Genomic DNA, 18425 nt, shown 5'->3' on the forward strand with positions numbered 1-18425 from the left:
TACTGTTATACATGATATGGTCCGCCACTGCTTATTATATTATGTGGTTGTGCATTTTCTTAAAGCAGGAAGCAACAAATGCGAGTGAAGACGGTGATGACTAACTAACAGGAAGTTACATCACTGTAACTGAGTGTCAGCGGCCTCTTGAGTTGATTATCACGTACACTTGTCAGATGTGGGACCATCCCTTTCTTTTTCTTATGAAACCTTATTCAATAAAAATGTGCTAGAGCAATTTTTGTAATCCACAAACATTAAATTAATCCGAATTTCACAAGTGTGTGTGTGAATAGATAGATAGATAGATAGATAGATAGATAGATAGATAGATAGATAGATAGATAGATAGATAGATAGATAGATAGATAGATAGATAGATAGATAGATAGATAGATAGATAGATAGATAGATTTGTAAAATATCACATCATCAACTATCACAAAAAAGATATACAATTTCCTCTATTGTTATAAATTGTTTTTTCGTTGTGATATTGGATGAATATAAAACATTTACAGCGAGTGCTGGTAAAAAAGTAATATCCAAATCCAAGATGAAAATGCTCCCCCTGTCAGATAAAATTAGACGAGAGGGGGAGGGAGAGGGGGTTGTGGTGAAATTAATGTATACACTGTTGAGGAAACCCACACATTTTAAAATAGGGATTAAAACGAAAATCTCAAATAGATGAAGCGTCCTCTTACCGTATACTATCGTGCGTCTATCAGAACTGTAACCCCCCAAAAATGATTTGCAGATTACAGTTGTATATCAGATTTGGAAACAGAGAATCTGAATTTGTCAAAGCAGCAAATACATGCATGCAATTCTATTATAATGCATTAATACCAGGTATCTACCAAGTTAAACGTGAAATAGTATACTATTCAACGGCGTTAAGGTTAAGATTGAGCTCTATTGGAAATGAAAGAAAGATTTATCTTCTAAGGAATATATAGCAAATCAATTTTTGTACAGGACGACAATAATTCAATTTTGCTCCATTTACGGCTTCTTGACGGCTTTTTCCACCAAAATATGGCTATAGAAATTTAAAAACCATGATATTTTTTATCATTTTTATAGTAGAAAATAACATTTTTGTGAAAAACAAATACAACATGAAAATTGCAGCTCATATTGCTTTAAATATAAAAACAGCATTGCCATATAAATTTTATTTAAAATCTCAAAATTGCATAAAGGATATAAAGAATCAAGAAACAAATACAATCATAGCACAATGAATACAGTGTCATATTTACTTCCGCTCTAGATAAAGTTACGCGGAAGAAACTGCATGACCACCTCTGTCATAAAGTCACAGAGGATTCTTAAGAGGATTGGATGTCCGTATCCACTTTAAGACCACATCAACCTCTTTGGAAAGAAGAACTTTCTATAAAGATATGGTAAAATATCTATAAAAAAAGTAAAATTTATAAGATTTTCCTTCATTGAATGATTGTTTATAATTGAACATATCACATCTTGTCTTAAAAATAATTTAAGTAAATTTAATGGATAAATTGTAACCAACTACCCTCCTTCAGATCCCGTCATCCCTTGCGTGTTGCAAATGTCATTTTTAGACGGGGTCACGTGACCCCGTCTAATGGTTTACTGTCAGCCGAAGTCTCAAACCGGAAGGCAAGCGTAGAACACATGAATTGAGTCTACGCGTAAGAAAATAGTGCAGAAAGTTTTCATGCATTTCAGTAAATATGTATTATAAAAACATGCATTAAATCTTTTTAAGTGTTCTGTGTATAAACAAAATTCTATTTAGAAAATAAACAAATAGTTTTGTTGATCAAAATATTCTTGCTCGGGTTCAAATGTGGAATGAGTTACGTAACTGAATGCACAGCGCCGTTGACGATTCAGTTGGTATACGATCTCATTAATCAATAGAAGAGGTTGATGGTGGAATCGAAATTAAAGTTCTCAAACGCAATGTGCAATATTTGAAAAGTTGTGAATTTTATTTTGACAGTCTTTCACCTTAATACTACCAAACTTCATGCGCATGCCGAAGTTAAAATCGGGACGGGTTATACACAGATGTTTTACAAATTAAATAGGTGTTTCATTGGCTTCCAGTCTACTTGCGGTATGACTGCTGTTCGTCTCTAAAAGAATTTTGTACAAAGAAAATAAAAACAAGTCTAAATTTGCCTTCTCGTTCGTTGGCTCTTCAGTTGATTAAACTGAATTTAAATTTTAAACAATGCATTGTGAGCAAAATCTATAATAGATTATACATTTTGGAAGACTTATACATCATATAATATATACAATCTTATCGATTGAAGAACCAAGTTAAATGGTAATGTTCATGTTTTCCGGCTTAGTTGGAATCAGGCTTGGGGTGAATTACATTGTAAAATAATTCATTACATTACCATTACTTCATGAATTAGGGCATTAAATTACCATTACTTAATTTTCTTGAAGTAATGCATTACATTACCATTACATGAGTAATGTAATGCATTACCATTACTTTGTGAAAAGTCAATAAGTATTAAAAAAGTAATTTAAAAACTAAATAAAAAGTTTTTGTAAATATTTCATAAATTAAACATGCTTAAAATATTTACAGGTTCATGTTCACTATCAGGTTCAAATTTAATGACTTATACAAGATTGCTGTTGCACTTGTAGTTCTCAAAGTAAGGTTGGTCCCGTAACTTTTAAACGCTAATGGCGGAGTTGACAATCTCTGTCATTTATGTCTCTGATTTTCGGAGTATGATTTTTAATGAAAGGAACGGTTGTATCGTAATTCGTGTAGGTGATGCACGAGTTTACACAAAAAAGTAGTAAGTGGCGAACGGATTTATTTTTACTTTTGCATGAATCGCAAATGAAGAAAATCGTGTCAGATAAGTCGGTCTTAAAAATCAAAATGGCGACCGTGACAAATCTTTTTATTGTCAAAATTCTTGGAATCTTATTGTAAAAAAAATATTTCTAACGTCGGTGCCTGTGTTTGTTATCGGTATACAAATGTTTACTTTGTTTGTTAATTCAGCAGTTTTAGAGTTTTCCGGGTTTTCATAAAACTTTTATTACGGATACCGTCCGACTCGTGGATTTTCCCTAGAATCACAAAATTGAATAAATCTAATAATTAAAATTATCTACTTTGATATAGGTGTTTGATTTTCCCGGTTAGAAGTAATTTTTAAAATTTTTCATAGGGGTCTTATTTTACATAATATACCGTTGTGTCAATTTTCTACAATTATGAAGGCCGGGATTGAGTAAAATTTAGACAAATTATCAGACAATTGTAAAAAAGCCGAATTAACATAGACTGTAACAACTAATTCAAACTCATAAATTTTGGAAGCATATTCGAGGAAATCCAGGACAATTACAAATTTAAACTTACAGGACCCCGTCTTTCAGTACTCTCAGTCCTTTGATTTTTACTAGCATCGATAGCTTCAATTTCTTTAAAGAATTCTGATATTAATCAGCTAGGCTTGCAGTTTACAGGTACAAACAAAAGACTTAGATGTACAAGGAATTCAAGTTAGTAACAAAAACATCTTCAGTACATTGGGCTAAAAAAATTTAAAATCTGCAATTTAATAATGAAATGACAAATGTTGTTACAACAACCATATCAAGAGGTATATTTTAAATGTCTAAATTAATTCATATAATAGAATTCTACATACACCTTTAAAATCTAATTTAAAAAGATAGAACAATTTTTCGAAGCAAATTCCATAGTAAATATGAAAAAAGTATTAAAGTGTTATAACGTTTATGATGAAGCCCGAATTTTGACCGTTGTCCTTGACGTTTGACCTTTGCCTTTAATGCAAGTACTGAGAGCTGAGTATATCAGTTTCCTTGATCAACAGGGCTGGGTAGTCGTGGCCATTCTTAGACTATATGTATATTAAGGGGGCTGGGTGGTCGTGACCATTTTTAGACTGTCTTGATCTCTTTTAGAAGAAGAACTCAAATCTAAAAGCTAAAATTTTTCTTCTTGACTAAACAATAGTTTATAGCTTAAAATTTATGGGTTTCCTCTTGACTCAATAATAGTTTATAGCTTAACAAATCGTAACTAAAATTTGTATGTAGATCAGATGGATAATTTTTTTACCACCCAGCCTTTATATGTACACTGACAGAAAGATCCATGTGTAGTGATATTGGACAGTAGTGAAATTTTAAAAAAAAAAGTCAAAACTAATCATTACTAAATAGTAGTTTATAGTCACAGGCACTTGTTTCTGAAATTTTTTTTTTACCCTATAGTATAATAATAACTATGAATTAAATGAATAACTATATAATAGACAGCTTACACATAAAAGAAAAATACAAAAACATTTTTTTTTTCAATATAGTTAACGTTACATAGTTTACAATGGGCTGTGTGTATTTTGCAATTTATAAAATCACAGTCACTCGGTTCTGATTTTACTCAAAAAAACCCACAGCATACAATGCTTATAATTCTGTATAATACCAAGGAGGGTTTTTTTTTTAATTCTGAGTGCATGTTTGGCATCCATGTTTTTCCTTCGAGGTTATAAATAACTCGTTCAGTTTTCCTGTGTTATTTTAGAAACAGACTCCTAGCCAATCAGAATCCGAATTACTATTCTCTGCGATACTATCATGTCAGTGCCTACGGTTCAATTTGAGTCTATCATGTTTTGACGCAGATTATGCACATTAGAATACAACAAAAGTAAGCATGCTATATATGGTTGTTTAGATAATTTGTTGTAGAAGAAAATGGTACTAAACACTTTTGCATTGCATTTCGTATAAAAGCGAAAACGACTGCAACACACGGGAGGGGGTGATTTACCTCATTCGGAGTTAGATACCTTGTGTTATTAATATACTATAGGGTAATTTTTTTTTCTCAGAAACAAGTGCCTGTGTTTATAGTATATATAAAATTATAAATTAAAATTTCAAAGTAGATTTGGTACTTTCTTGAACACCCAGCCACCTAAAAGTGAGAATTTTACACAACTTCACTTCGAATCTTGCTCACTTTAAATAGTCTTTTCTTGACTCTTGACATTCGAACTGGTTTTACCGGGATATGAATTCTCTTTTTCTCGACAGCTGTTTTCTCCTTCAGACATTTGTGACGGAAGTAGTTTAAAATTTCTACCATGAGTTCTATCAGTTCGACGAAACTAAGAATGGACGCACCCAAGAAGAGTCCAAGAGTACCGCCTATATCCGAGAGGACGCTGATAACCCTGGAAAATGTGATACAGTCTTTATACGAACATGTAGATATATTTTTATCATAAAGATTGGTTTAGTCTTACTCCGTAGCTAATCACATATCTTCTGTATTTGTTCATCATTTAGAAAATCAAAATTTCTGAATAGAAAAAGAACATAATTTTTCCAATTACCAAACCTGAAGGTATATATGGGTTATTTCTCCGACATTTTGATAGGATGCATCATCAAGCTTACATCGGGTCGGGAAAAAAACCACTTATTAGTTTTGTTACTGACAGACTACAGGAATATATCGGGTTGATCAATTTTATAGACAGCTCGACATCGCTTCGCCTTCTATGAGATTGATCAACTCACCTCGCCATCTATGAGATTGATCAATCCGATATATTTCTGTAGACAGTCAGTAACAAACATAATAAGTAATAATATCTTACTCGTCATGTCTTTTTTTTTTTTTTTCTTCAAATTCCATTTATTCAGCATGAAAAGACTATTATTTCATTATTGAACACCATTAATCTAAAAATCAATAAACGGACAGGTTTTTCTATGAATTATTTTTTTTTCGCCTGTAACGTTTTTAATTGTAGCTTAACCTATTTTATTTTTTAAATTTTAAGCGTAGTTTATTTCATACAATTCTCTTAATACTAAGCCCCTCTACGTCTGTATGTTGTTGCTTTTAAGATTATGCAACAGTTATGCAATTATCACCGCCCATTAGTCATAAGTAATAGGTCACGTGAACAAAAATGGTAAAAATCATGTTATTAAAAAAAAATCAATCCACTATACATGTGATTTAAGTTTTAATGTATGCAAATGTTACTGTCAGGAAAAAAAAACCAATTATAAGTGCCAAAAAATTATGTAGCTTTTCACATATCTTTTCTTTTTCATTCATTCATTTATTCAATCTGTCAGTGACCATTTGGCATACTGTATAAAACATTTGACAATATTTTTCTGCTTGAATAAAGATACTAAAAAATTGACATTTAAATTCAATAAAAGTCAAATTTAATGCGCTGTAATTCAGGTGGATGAACACTGGCCATATTTTTGCTTTGCATTTTTGAAATATGATTTATTTATCCAAAAAGAGTGAACTGTCATATTTTTTCCATGATCCATGTTAAGAATAAACATAATAATGGGAATGCTAATAATAATGCAATTCAAATGCAGTATAAAGGTTTGTTCTCTGTTGTTTATTCTTATCATGGATCATGGAAAAAATATGACAGCGATATTAAATATTTGATTGTAGAACATGTATATGATAAAGTCTTCACATGTCGTATAACTAAACAAGGTTAAACATAGGAAGCAATTATCTCTCATTTAAGATTATGTCTCTTGATTAATATTCAAACTCAAAGAATCCTGTTTGATTATACCCGTAAAATTAAAACTTCTCTTTTAACTATGTCTCATGCTTTAGGAGCTACTCAGATTAACATGAAATGACAAGAGTTTAAAGCTGAACAGAGATACAATCTTTTTGTTTTGGAAACTGAGCTACCTTGAAATTGTGCATTTATAAATTTATTATGAATGCGCAATTTCAAGCTAGCTCAGTTTCCTGAATAATTGATCATAATATGGCTTTTTTGAAAAATTTCAAACACAAATGACAGGGCTTTTAAGCTGAACAGAGATCCAATATTTTGTTTAACTTTTTTTTATAAATGCGCAATTTTAAGTTAGCTTAGTTTCCTGACTAATTTTTCATACATGTAATATAGCTTATTTGAAAAATTTCAAACACAAAAATATCATTATATTTAATAGGAACAAAACATTGTAAGTAACAACCAGTGAAGCGAAGATTTTCAAAGAGTATTTAAAAGGTGAGATTGATAATTTTTAAGAGTTTTAATAAGGTAAATTAGACGAGATGTTAGGCAACTCGTATTCATGAGTTTGCGTAGATCATCGCTTTTGGTGAATAAATATGTCAGTTGATCACGGCTCGGGAAAACAAAACACTTACAGTGTATTAGGATTGTAACTGACAGACTACAGAAATATATCGGGTTGATCAATCTTATTGACAGCTCGGCATCACTTTGCCATCTATGAGATTGATCAGCTCGCATCGCCATCTATGAGATTGATCAATCCGATATATTTCTGTAGAAAGTCAGTAACAAACCTGATAAGTAATAGTATCTTACTCGTCATGTTTTTTTTCAAATTCCATTTATTCAACATGGAAAGACTATTATTTCATTATTGAACAGCATTAATATAAAAATCAATAAACGGACAGGTTTTTCTATGAAATATTTTTTTTTGCCTGTAACGTTTTTAACAAAAATGGTAAAATTCATGTAAATAAAAAAAAAATCAATCCACTATACATGTGATTTAAGTTTTATTGTATGTAAATGTTACTGTCAGGAAAAAAAACCCAATTGTAAGTGCCAAAAAATTATGTAGCTTTTCACATATCTTTCCTTTTTCATTCATTTATTCAATCTGTCAGTGACCATTTGGCATACTGTATAAAACATTTGACAATATTTTTCTGCTTGAATAAAGATACTAAAAAATTGACATTTAAATTCAATAAAAGTTAATGCGCTGTAATTCAGGTGGATGAACACTGGCCATATTTTTGCTTTGCATTTTTGAAATATGATTTATTTATCCAAAAAGAGTGAACTGTCATATTTTTTCCATGATCCATGTTAAGAATAAACATAATAATGGAAATGCTAATAATAATGCAATTCAAATGCAATATAAAGGTTTGTTCTCTGTTGTTTATTCTTATCATGGATCATGGAAAAAATATGACAGCGATATCAAATATTTGATTGTAGTACATGTACATTGTATATGATAAAGTCTTCACATGTCGTATAACTAAACAAGGTTAAACATAGGAAGCAATTATCTCTCATTTAAGATTATGTCTCTTGATTAATATTCAAACTCAAAGAATCCTGTTTGATTATACCCGTAAAATTAAAACTTCTCTTTTAACTATGTCTCATGCTTAAGGAGTTACTCTGATTCACATCAAATGACAAGAGCTTAAAGCTGAACAGAGATACAATCTTTTTGTTTTGGAAACTGAGCTAGCTTGAAATTGCGTTATAAATCTATTATGAATGCGCAATTTCAAGCTAGCTCATTTTCCTGAATAATTCATCATAATATGGCTTTTTTGAAAAATTTCAAACACAAATGACAACACTTTTAAGCTGAACAGAGATCCAATATTTTTGTTTAACTTTTATTTATAAATGCGCAATTTTAAGCTAGCTTAGTTTCCTGACTAATTTTTCATGATATAGCTTATTTGAAAATTTCAAACACAAAAATATCATTAAATTTGCTACCCTCTTGTAATCAGATATTTATATCACATACTGATGAATACTATTTTAATATTTTATAATGTTATTCCTTCGTCAACAAATGTTATTTTTTAGGATTTGATAACAGTTGGAATAACTACCATTAACAAATTGAGAATGATAAATAAAATCTTATTTTACCAATAAACATCTATGACGTCACTGTAATGAGGTAATTCCCGCAATTTTGCAAAACGATGAAAATATTGTCATTTTTTCTTTATAATTTTCATTTGAAAGCATAGAGCGCAGGTCTGTACGATTTTTACATAGGTTTTTGTTCATATAATTATACGCATTAAACTTAAGATGGAATAACACAACACCACAAAATGGCATCCCTCTGATTGAAAAGACATTTCGTTTAATTGAAAGGTATTATCGACAGCAACATGTAACTTACTCAAAAGCCAAGTGGATAAAGTGTCGGGCTTGTGATCAGTACATCCAAAGTTTGAATTTCGATGGGGCTTTTGTTGTTACTTAGTGATAAATTGAATTTTTTAGATATTCATTTTTTATCCTCAACTGCATAATTTTCGCCTATTTAACACATGCACAGTTTATTTAGCATTATATCTTTCATTATTAAATAATATAATGTTAATTTGAGTTACTTTTTTTCAGATGTGGTATTCCACATTTAAAAGGTACTTGAGCAAGTAGCGTTCGAAGTTTCCCAGTCTAAAAACAATTGTAAAACAACATGTTTTGCTTTAAACCAATAATTTATCAAAATAAGTCAATGTTCATAGCGTAACTTTTGTGATGATTTAAACTATTTTTCACCTTATTAAACCTTTGGAGGCGGGAAATGCATAATACCGCATATAGTCCTTTATTAAGGAACTAAACATTACTTAAAAGAACTTAACATAATAGAGTTAAAAAAGAATAAAGACAATTGTGTTTGTTTTTTGGGGGGAAAAATGTGAATTGTGCTCCCCTAAATTAACTTACCGCCTTGCATACTTCAATAATAAAAAAAAATCGACTTAAAAAAAAATATTCTAGATTGTTTTATACTAGAAAAACAATTTGTGTAGTATATCGGATTGTCTTTGCTGTATATTAACTATGTAAATGGCTAAACCTGAAACCAACTATTTTTAATTGAATGTCTATTATTCTTACGGATTAAAACATTTTAGGATGCTTTATATAAATGACAAACAGTCCTGTTTTAACAAGCGTCATATTATTAATTAAACTACCATAAAGACATTATCAGCTTATTTGCATAAATAAAACGTTTTTGCATTGTATTTTATTTTTGTACAGTGGCACTCATATATATAATGTTTATACAAGGGAAATGATAAATCAATCTCTAAATCAATCGTTCTAGATCTAGTGTCTACTATTCGAATAAAGCAGTTCTATGGAATCACCTGTACAGCATGTTAATTAAAAACATAACTGGGAAAACAAAATTTAATCGTAACACTGAATCAGAAAATAATTGCAATTTACTTTAAGATATCCAAATTAAAAGAATATGGTCATGATTTTAGTCGAAAATTATTTCCCGTTTTTTTATATAAATTAATGTTAACAAAGCTTCAATAAGGTATTTTAAATCGGCAACCAAAATTTAAGTGCCATTAGTTGAGTAAATGCGAGAAACAAAGCTTACAATTAATTGTTATGTAAAGTAAAAAGCAAAGCTTTTGTTTACATTTTGAATGTTGAAGGAAAAATTAGTTTTAGACCTAAGCTGAATGTGTCAAACATTAGAAACTGTTTATTTATGCTCAAAATGTACAGGGAGATAGACAAATCAGCTTGAAAAACTTTTTTACTGGTATATTAACCTGGTTATGTTAACAAAAACTTTGCACGAGCCTTGTTAACAGGACAAAGAATAATGAGCCCTGTAACTTGCCTGTAAAGCTATGGATGAGTTTAACAATTGACAATTAGAAATTCAATCCTAAAGCATTGTAAATAATAAAAACAGAAAAACAGAATTTGACGTGACCATGACCCTATACATTTCATTTTTGCCAAAGAAAAAAGGTTGATAACGTAAAATGGGTATTAAATATAAAACAACACATTTTTATTCAAAATCTCTCAACTGTATAGGAACAAAATTAATATAAATCAAAGCCCACGAAATACAATCAAAACAATATTTATTCAATATAGTGAATTTTTAGACTTTTCTTCCAAAGTTCACGCGAAAGAAACTGTAAACCTTGCATCATTAAGTCATGTGGGATTTAGGGATCTATAGACCGACAATTCCGTCTAACGCAGACATTGCATATTTCAAATAATTTTGTAAATAAAGAATTATACCTGAAAATGCAAAAAAAGGAATAAAAGTTTAAATCAATTATGACAATCAATATTAAAACGTGATTTGCATATACAGCTGAGAATAATTTTAGTATGGGAATACGCCATGGTTGAGTTTAAAAAAGGGAACTGTTTGATTTCATTCTCCGGTTGATTGGGTTTATTCGACCAGAATATTCTGCATCAATTGTATACAAAAACCTCACGAATCAGTGAAAAAATTAAACACAGGTTTACTTTTGATTTTTGAGAAAAAAAAAACCATTTTTGAAATCTAATTTCCTTTAGTTTTAGCGAATGTAAATCGTAACACAATCATACCTGCCACGACGTCGGGGTTGAAAATTAATAAGGGGTAAAAAAAACAACCCGGTACCCTCTAATGTAAAATTTATTTTGTAAACAAATTTTGAATATCATTTTTACAATGAAATATGGCTTTTATGACAGGAAAAAAAGTGCAATGCCTATTATTAATGATATACAAACAAAGCAAAACAATCGTTTAAAAACGTACATAAAATTTGATATCAATTCAAACTAAGCAGCTTTAAGTAACCGCCGATATGTTTTAATGATTTCTTATTTATTTACTTTTTTTTCTATTTGAGAGTCTTGCCGTTTACAGGTATAAGAAATTGCTTTGTAATATAATGCATTCGAGTTAATAATAAATACAACATGAATATTACATTTTGCTAAAAACAAAACAATATGCAAATCAATGATAAATTAAAAAATATTGTTATAGAAACCATATAGTTATACATGCATTTTAAAAGTCAAATTTTAAATAGAATTCGGAAATGTTCTTTACAATTTATTAGATATACATAAACGTAATTTAACATATTTATAATTTATTCAAAGATAAGCAAATTTTACAAGCAGTTGTAATAAAAGTACATGTATGTTACAACGTTTTAAAATGATGCCTGAATCTTGTCTGTTGTGCCTGTTTTGACCTTTTACCTTGCGTTACATGTACCTACAAATTACAAATATATACATTTCTTTGATCAAGAGGGCGGGGTAGTCGTGGCCAATTTTATACCTCATCGATCTCCTTGAATGAGACGGAGCTCTGTTTAGAGATATGGGAAGATATTGAAATTTTAAATCAAAATATTATAAAAAATATTCTTTACCGAAAAAAGTTCATCTATTAGTATCATAAAATCTTGAATTGTTACTAGGTAGATCTCTTTCTCGACAATACACACCCCTGAAGATTAAAATTTCACACGACTTCACTTTGTATCTTGCTCACTGTAAACACTCTATTCTTGACCTTTGATCTTTGAACTGGTTTCACGGTAATAAGAGTCTTCTTCTTCTTTCCAGCTGATTTGTTCTTCAAATACTTAATAATAATATGTCGAAAGTGGTTTAAAATTTCTACCATGAGTTGAACCAGTTCAACAAAACTCAGAATGGACGCACCCAAGAAGAGTCCAAGCGCACCGCCTATATCCGAGAGGAAGCGGTAACCCTGTAAATATTGATACAATCTTTATATAAACATGTAGATAGATTTTCTTGACATTAATATATGTTTGATATTATTGTTTGGCTTTTCTTACCAATTCTCTTCAAAACCTATTATGTAAAATGGCTAAATAGTTTTCCAGTTTTCCAGATAGTGTATATACATGTTCATGTTTGTCATGAGATGTCATATACTATTTCATTTAACCCTTCCCCCTATAGTCAAAATCTTCATGAATTCAACATTTTTAAATAATCACATTTTCTAAAAAGAAAAGGTCTAGTTTTTCAAACTACCCATGGCATATCCTCTCCAACGGCATTTTCATGGAAACATCAACGAGCTGATACTAAAAATGTCATGAATGTCTAATAAAACTATTGTACGCGCACATTAAAAGCCTAAGCTGTAACTGTACTTACATCATACAGGGGTTCTTCTGAGATTTCCTCAAAATTGAGATCCTCGAAATAAATAACCATTTTAAGGAAATTGTCGTTAAAGCTGAAAAATCAAGTCAACCAGTCTGATCAGATCGTTAGAGAGAGAGAGAGAGAGAGAGAGAGAGAGAGAGAGAGAGAGAGAGAGAGAGAGAGAGAGAGAGACTTACTAATCCATCTGTATCGCTGCCATTGGTTGATATGGACAATATGAAAAGTTACTTCCTGAACATGCTAAAGTTAACAGTTCTTCTCTCTGTGGTATAAAGTCAGCATAAAATTATAATTGTCTTTTTATGTTATCCTATTTTTTTTCATTGGACATTGAAATTAATCATCCTTCACATTCAGTAACGCTCTTATGTTCCTTTATTCTATTCGTAAATACACAAATGAACATAAAATGTAATCATTCAAACTGTAGGTTCTGTGACTGAACCAAATAACTGAATTATTAGTACTACAGTGTGGAATTTGTAAAAATAACATTTTCAGTCTAATTTCATGTACAAATGATTTCCAAGAATATAATTTTTCTGTTACCTAGACAAGTACCATATTTCGTAAAAGAACACGTTTTGTTCTCGCTTTTAAAAAGTGATTTACATTTACTAGTACCACAATATTCCTTAAGTACTCACCAGATATGATTCTTTCGGCCACACTCGACCCGAGAGAGTGCTCCTGTACACAGTCTCTCTGTGAAATAAAAAAGGGTGGTAAACCTCGTTAATCACTTACATTAGGTCGCAAACAATGGTAATCATTATAAGTCCATGACAAAATAAAGAAAAAAGAGTTTAAAAAAGAAGTAATAGATAAAAGAAAGAAATTAGCCTGTGCTAAAGGAATCCAAAATCGAAATTTACTTACATATTTTAATATTAATGAAGTAATTTTGCTTTTCATTTTACTTTAGATATTTTTCTTCATTAGTTTCTGATCATCAGCTGCGTTGACGTAAAGTTTTTTACATGTACGTGTACTTTTGACTTAGGAAAAACTTTATTTAAACAACCATTTTCAATCTATATTTGAAAGAGATCTTACACTATTACACTTCTAAGGGACTTGTATATTTTTATACCAGTAGATCACAAACTTTTGATATTGACATTCTTAGTATAGTAGTTAGCTAAAATATACAGGGGAAAGCTTCATCTTAATCTAACCTGCAAGCACTTTCACAGTCACACTTTATGCTGTTTTCTTCTATTTGATAATATACGTAATGCTCACAAGCCTCCATGTGGAAAGCAGTTTCGTCATAAATACTTTTCTCTGCTGGGGATTTTTAAAATAAAACCATTGATAGTCATGCATTTAAAAAATTTAAAATTATGTATCAATAGTTATAAAAGTTTTCATTATCTTTCTATATTTACATATTTATCGAATCCTTCAAAGCTTCCATATAATTTTATAGGTAAAATGAACAAATTATATTTAATAAGGTACTCTATTGTTCTCTCAACCTTTAAATTTAGAGTTAATTTGTAAATTATAATATTCGTACCAAGAGAACAGACAGGAAGGGATGAAAACTTGTCCATATAGGGAATATCTACGATATTTTCTGATGGTCGGCATTTGCATATATCAACGACCTTTATATTTCTGCACATATGGAGGCAGGTCTAAAAAATAAAATGGATGGAGAAAAGTTTTATATACAACACAACTTCTCATTTTATACGAAATTACAAAAGTAAAATTTTCTCTTTTGCTGGGAATGCCCCGCACATTGAGGCAACGAATATGTTTTGATGTACAATGTACGTAGATATGAATCTTTGCTTAATGGAACTACGGATTAGATACTTATAAAAAACATAGAACAAGAGAGATAAAATGTGATCCACCCGAAAGAAACATACCGACATGCGGTAAGGTACACCGTATGTTTGGTAGAATTTTTTTCCATCATCACATCGGCCATGGGGAGGGTGGGTTCGAGTCAAATGAACCTGTTAATAAAAGCACATTCATAACTGGCATATACATTCTTGTTATAATTATATAAATAAAATCAAACGCCTTGTTTCTTTATGTGTACAAGACTGACTTCACTTCAGGGCATTTAAAAAATGCGAAAAAATAAAGTTAAAGTTTACAAATGGGCATATTTCGTTTAATTGCAAGATTTGTCAGTGTTATAACTGTAATTACATTTATTTGATCAAAAGTTCATATTCACAAAGTAAGAAGCCGTTTTCAAAGGTAAGCGTTTTTATATTTTTGGAATCTCCATATGATAATAAGGACGCCCACTTTTTTTACAGACTAAATACATTGTAGGTTGCTTGTCTATTGTTCTCCATTTAATGGTAGTTGTATATTTTTTTTCATCAACTTATGTGAAAGGGAGATAAGTAGATAGCATGCGATTATTGTTAAACAAAGTAAAAACTGTTTCTTCTCGCGTTTGTGCTCTCTGTTGTAAACGGAATACTTTGACCTGTTTTTATTTTATCATTCACCACGTGATTTTTAACACCATATTCCGTCAAGTGACGTGTAAGGTAGCACGCATTCTGCTCTGCGACTTGTCTTAACCTATTTCAATTCATTTCAATCGAATGATGGTTTCTTTATTTCTCTGGGGTGAAATATGCATGTTATATGTACATATAGGAAATATTTGTCAATGTTGTTGGATATACAATACGAGTTCCACCCTCCATGCATATTTACAAACCTTATTTTCAATCAAGGGCGGACGAGTCGAAATTCTAGATATTTGCAGAGCAGTAAGGGTAAGACAATAACGAATTATTCCATTGTAACGCAGTTTAAAACCATTATGAGATTCAATTTCTATCGGAAATTGACCATGTCCTATTACAAATGACCTGAAGTAAAACTGAGCGATAAATAAATGCAACAATTGTGATAAATGACCCAAAAAAGGTCCAAAATACGTCTTGAAGTGTAGTCATTCTTTTCTCTTTTATAAATTGAAAATATAACTATCAGTATTTTTTACATGCAGGAAGCGGCAAATGACTCTGAAAAATTCGACCATTTACGAACCGTTTACGTCATTTCATTAAATATGTATTAAAGAATGTAATGTATATGAAACGTTTATTTTGAGTCAGCAATTTCAAGACCTTTGTCCAAATCCCGTAGTTAGCAATTTTAGTATCATTTACGGTTTTGTATTAATTATGTTTTGTAATCAATATGTTTCCATATTAATACCTGTATATATTACAACCCTGCATTTTCTAATAGATATATTTTCTTTAATAATTATAAAATCCAAGAAGTTTTAAAATGTTCACTTTCAAATAAGCCCACCATTTTCATTCCTATGCTTGTCTCATATCCAGGACTAAGGGTGAACCCTTCTTCTTCAGGAAACGGAAGAGTTCCGGGTTCATGTATGACCAGTCGAACACCCGACCCATCCAAAAAGTTCTCCACTTGCTCAAACTTTTCAACTTGTAATACTATTTGTAAACCTTGGAAAATATATTAGTGCCTGTAAATACTTTAGAGGTACAATGTCTCGATGTTATTAAAAATTTCCTTTTTCTAGTTTTATATTTTACAATGCTTTAGAAATGCATTTTTTAATTAACGACAACCATTTAAGTATCAGTCAAAGAATTGTAAGCAAGATACAGAACTCACAATTTTTGGTCATGTAAACAAGGTTTGTGCCCTGTTTTTGTTTACTTTGTTTCAATATACTATGAACTTTGAACTATGAATTCTTTTTAAGCAGATTTATCTTTCATTTAACTTATTTCAATAATAAACACACAATTCCTAGCGTTTACATGTCCCAAATATATTTTAGGTCTAAAACTGAATTTTATCAGAAATGCCTTATTGAACCATTTTTGCATTAAAAAGACAATTTTGACTAAAATCATGACCATGTCCCTTTAAGTTTATAAATCCAATTTTTACTATAATTAGTACCTACACATACGTTACTAATAAAAAAATATTCTTTCACATTTGATCTGGTAGAACTGTGACTTACCGTGCATCTGACCTGCTCTTCTGGCCATGAATAGATTGCTGTCCAAGGTGTAACAATTTCCATAGTCCAGAGATTGAAATGTGGTGAAGTTTCTGAGAGAAAAGATTTCTATTTGCAGAATTAATTCGATATATATTATATTTTATAAATGAAATTCTTTTGTCTCACGATTGAATTGATTTTGTTGAGTAGACTGAGGCGTTCATGCTCCTTCTTTGATTATCTACATTTACATGTAAACGATTTTCTTGTTGTGTAGGAAAATAATTATTCTCCTATCTGCTCGATTCTTTAACATTATGCATATTAAAAATGTTAAGTTGTCAACTTTGTATTGTTGTTGTCCCAAGATGTATACGAGGGTTGTTTAGAAATTGTGAGACAACATAAATACTTCCCTATCTAAGTGACGAATTTTAGTGGAAATTGGCATGAATATTGAAGAAAACTCGATCAAGCAGTAGAAATCCGACTGTGACGGTTTATTGAATTTTGACATCAAGGCGGCGCAACGAAAGTACATCACATTGGTCAGAATCTCGGCAGAAGACCTTTTCTGGCCAAAAAAATTGCTTAATTAAAACCAATACGAAGGAAATGAAGAAAAGTGCATATTTTCCGTTCGTATATAAGATGCTTAAGATACAGGAGCAAGGAGAAACGTTAAAATGGCGTTGCGAAGAGTTTGTGGTTGCTCCAGGTCAATGGATGTGAACAAGTTTGTTAGCATACCAGGAATTAACAAATGATGTCATTAACTTCAAAAGTTTTACATTATTAAAAAGGTATCCTGGTGTACTCTTTGGTGAAATTTCAACGACCTTTTTATCCAAGGGAGTAAGAATAAATGTCTCAATAATTTCCGAACAACTCTCTTAAGCAGCATATAAAAAACTCTAGGTTTAAATCTTCATTAATTACTCAAGTAATTTTTCTGTGTCATTTGATTGTCAGGAGTAACTGTGCATTTTTTTCAAAGGAAATTTTTTAAATGATAATTTTGCGTATTTGATTTTCTGTGGAAACTGATGTGTGCTAATGTCTGCTGTTTTTTTTTTCAATGTGGTATTGTCCTTGTATTTTTATAAAAAGTTTTATTTCACACTAAAATAATGTTTTGATTTGTTTTCAAACATAAAATGATGTTTTTCATGTTATATTGAACGCTAATTCCTCATTTTACTCTGCTGAACAGTGTTTGCCGTTGAAGGAGCACCCAATAAGTAAATCATTAATAGAATGTCCCATCGCTTTCCGAGTATATCTGAAATTCAAAATAAAAAAATTATTTTAGTTCTTTATTTCTTTCACAATTCAAACTACATATAAATCCCACCAACTTTCGTCTCTGTTTTAATAATTTAAAGAGATAATGAAAAATAAGGAACATCAATATCCATTCCTTATGACTTACTTGGACACGTTTTGAAAAAGAATCTTAAATCTTTTTACATCTTCACTTCGTGGGTCGTTTTTCCATGATATCTGAGAATTAACATACTCCAGGAACTTTGCTAGGAGAGATAAATCGTCCTGTAAGTTTACACCATAATCGTCGTAGGTATGTTTCAGAG

General features: G+C 30.6%; 1 protein-coding gene across 1 annotated transcript; it reads right to left on the bottom strand.

Annotated features, from left to right (window-relative positions):
- Positions 1-11794: 11794 nt before the first annotated feature.
- Positions 11795-17533, bottom strand: LOC105322235 (degenerin unc-8). The gene is made up of 9 exons (XM_066070437.1): positions 16852-17533; positions 16158-16321; positions 14732-14821; positions 14371-14491; positions 14027-14138; positions 13496-13553; positions 13025-13110; positions 12837-12918; positions 11795-12417 (listed from the first exon to the last, which is right to left on the bottom strand). The coding sequence occupies exons 1-9, from the start codon at positions 16877-16879 to the stop codon at positions 12166-12168; spliced, it is 993 nt and encodes a 330-aa protein (XP_065926509.1). The 5' UTR covers positions 16880-17533; the 3' UTR covers positions 11795-12165.
- Positions 17534-18425: the final 892 nt, after the last annotated feature.

The sequence above is a fragment of the Magallana gigas genome, chromosome 8 (assembly GCF_963853765.1).
Source record: "Magallana gigas chromosome 8, xbMagGiga1.1, whole genome shotgun sequence".
NCBI lineage: Eukaryota > Metazoa > Mollusca > Bivalvia > Ostreida > Ostreidae > Magallana > Magallana gigas.